The 389-nt window shown below is 65.0% G+C and overlaps 1 protein-coding gene across 1 annotated transcript in view; it reads right to left on the bottom strand.

The window, feature by feature from the left end:
- LOC104526570 (Down syndrome cell adhesion molecule-like protein 1 homolog) overlaps positions 1–389 on the bottom strand; it is a gene marked incomplete at its 5' end in the record, with an annotated part of 5,800 nt that overhangs the window by 1,861 nt on the left and 3,550 nt on the right. The window contains 2 exon segments of the mRNA XM_010170062.2: positions 2–49; positions 236–311. Of these exon segments, the coding sequence (XP_010168364.2) occupies positions 2–49; positions 236–311 (124 nt within the window).

Raw genomic sequence — 389 nt, 5'->3', positions numbered from 1 at the left:
CGGTCACCGGGATCGTGGCTTTGTCATCTCCTTCAGGAAGAAGCTGGAGCTCAGACCTCTTTCTCTAGCCAGGAGCTCACTGTAGGTGCCTGCTAGCCCATGCTCAGCACACCCACGTGGAGAGCCCACCGGTGCTCTGGGGCACGCGGGGACGGGTGCCCTGTACATCCCTGGGCAGGTGCTGCTGTGGGCAGGGTTGGGGTCCCACGGCGCAGGGAGAAGGGAGGAGCTGCACGCGGGGGATGTCTATGTGCAGTCGGGGACCCTGCGGGGGACCCTTCACCGGCGTGTCAAAGCTGCGGTTATTCTTGCTGTGAGGTAAGAGGGGACGCAGAGCCGGCCATTACCAGAGAGAGCCCCACGGCCCAAGCCCAGCAGGGGCTGGGGCT

Source organism: Antrostomus carolinensis, unplaced genomic scaffold (assembly GCF_000700745.2).
Source record: "Antrostomus carolinensis isolate BGI_N321 unplaced genomic scaffold, ASM70074v2 scaffold30786, whole genome shotgun sequence".
Classification (NCBI taxonomy): Eukaryota; Metazoa; Chordata; class Aves; order Caprimulgiformes; family Caprimulgidae; genus Antrostomus; species Antrostomus carolinensis.
Note: the sequence above shows the minus strand (reverse complement) of the source record. Positions and strands in the feature narration are given on the sequence as shown.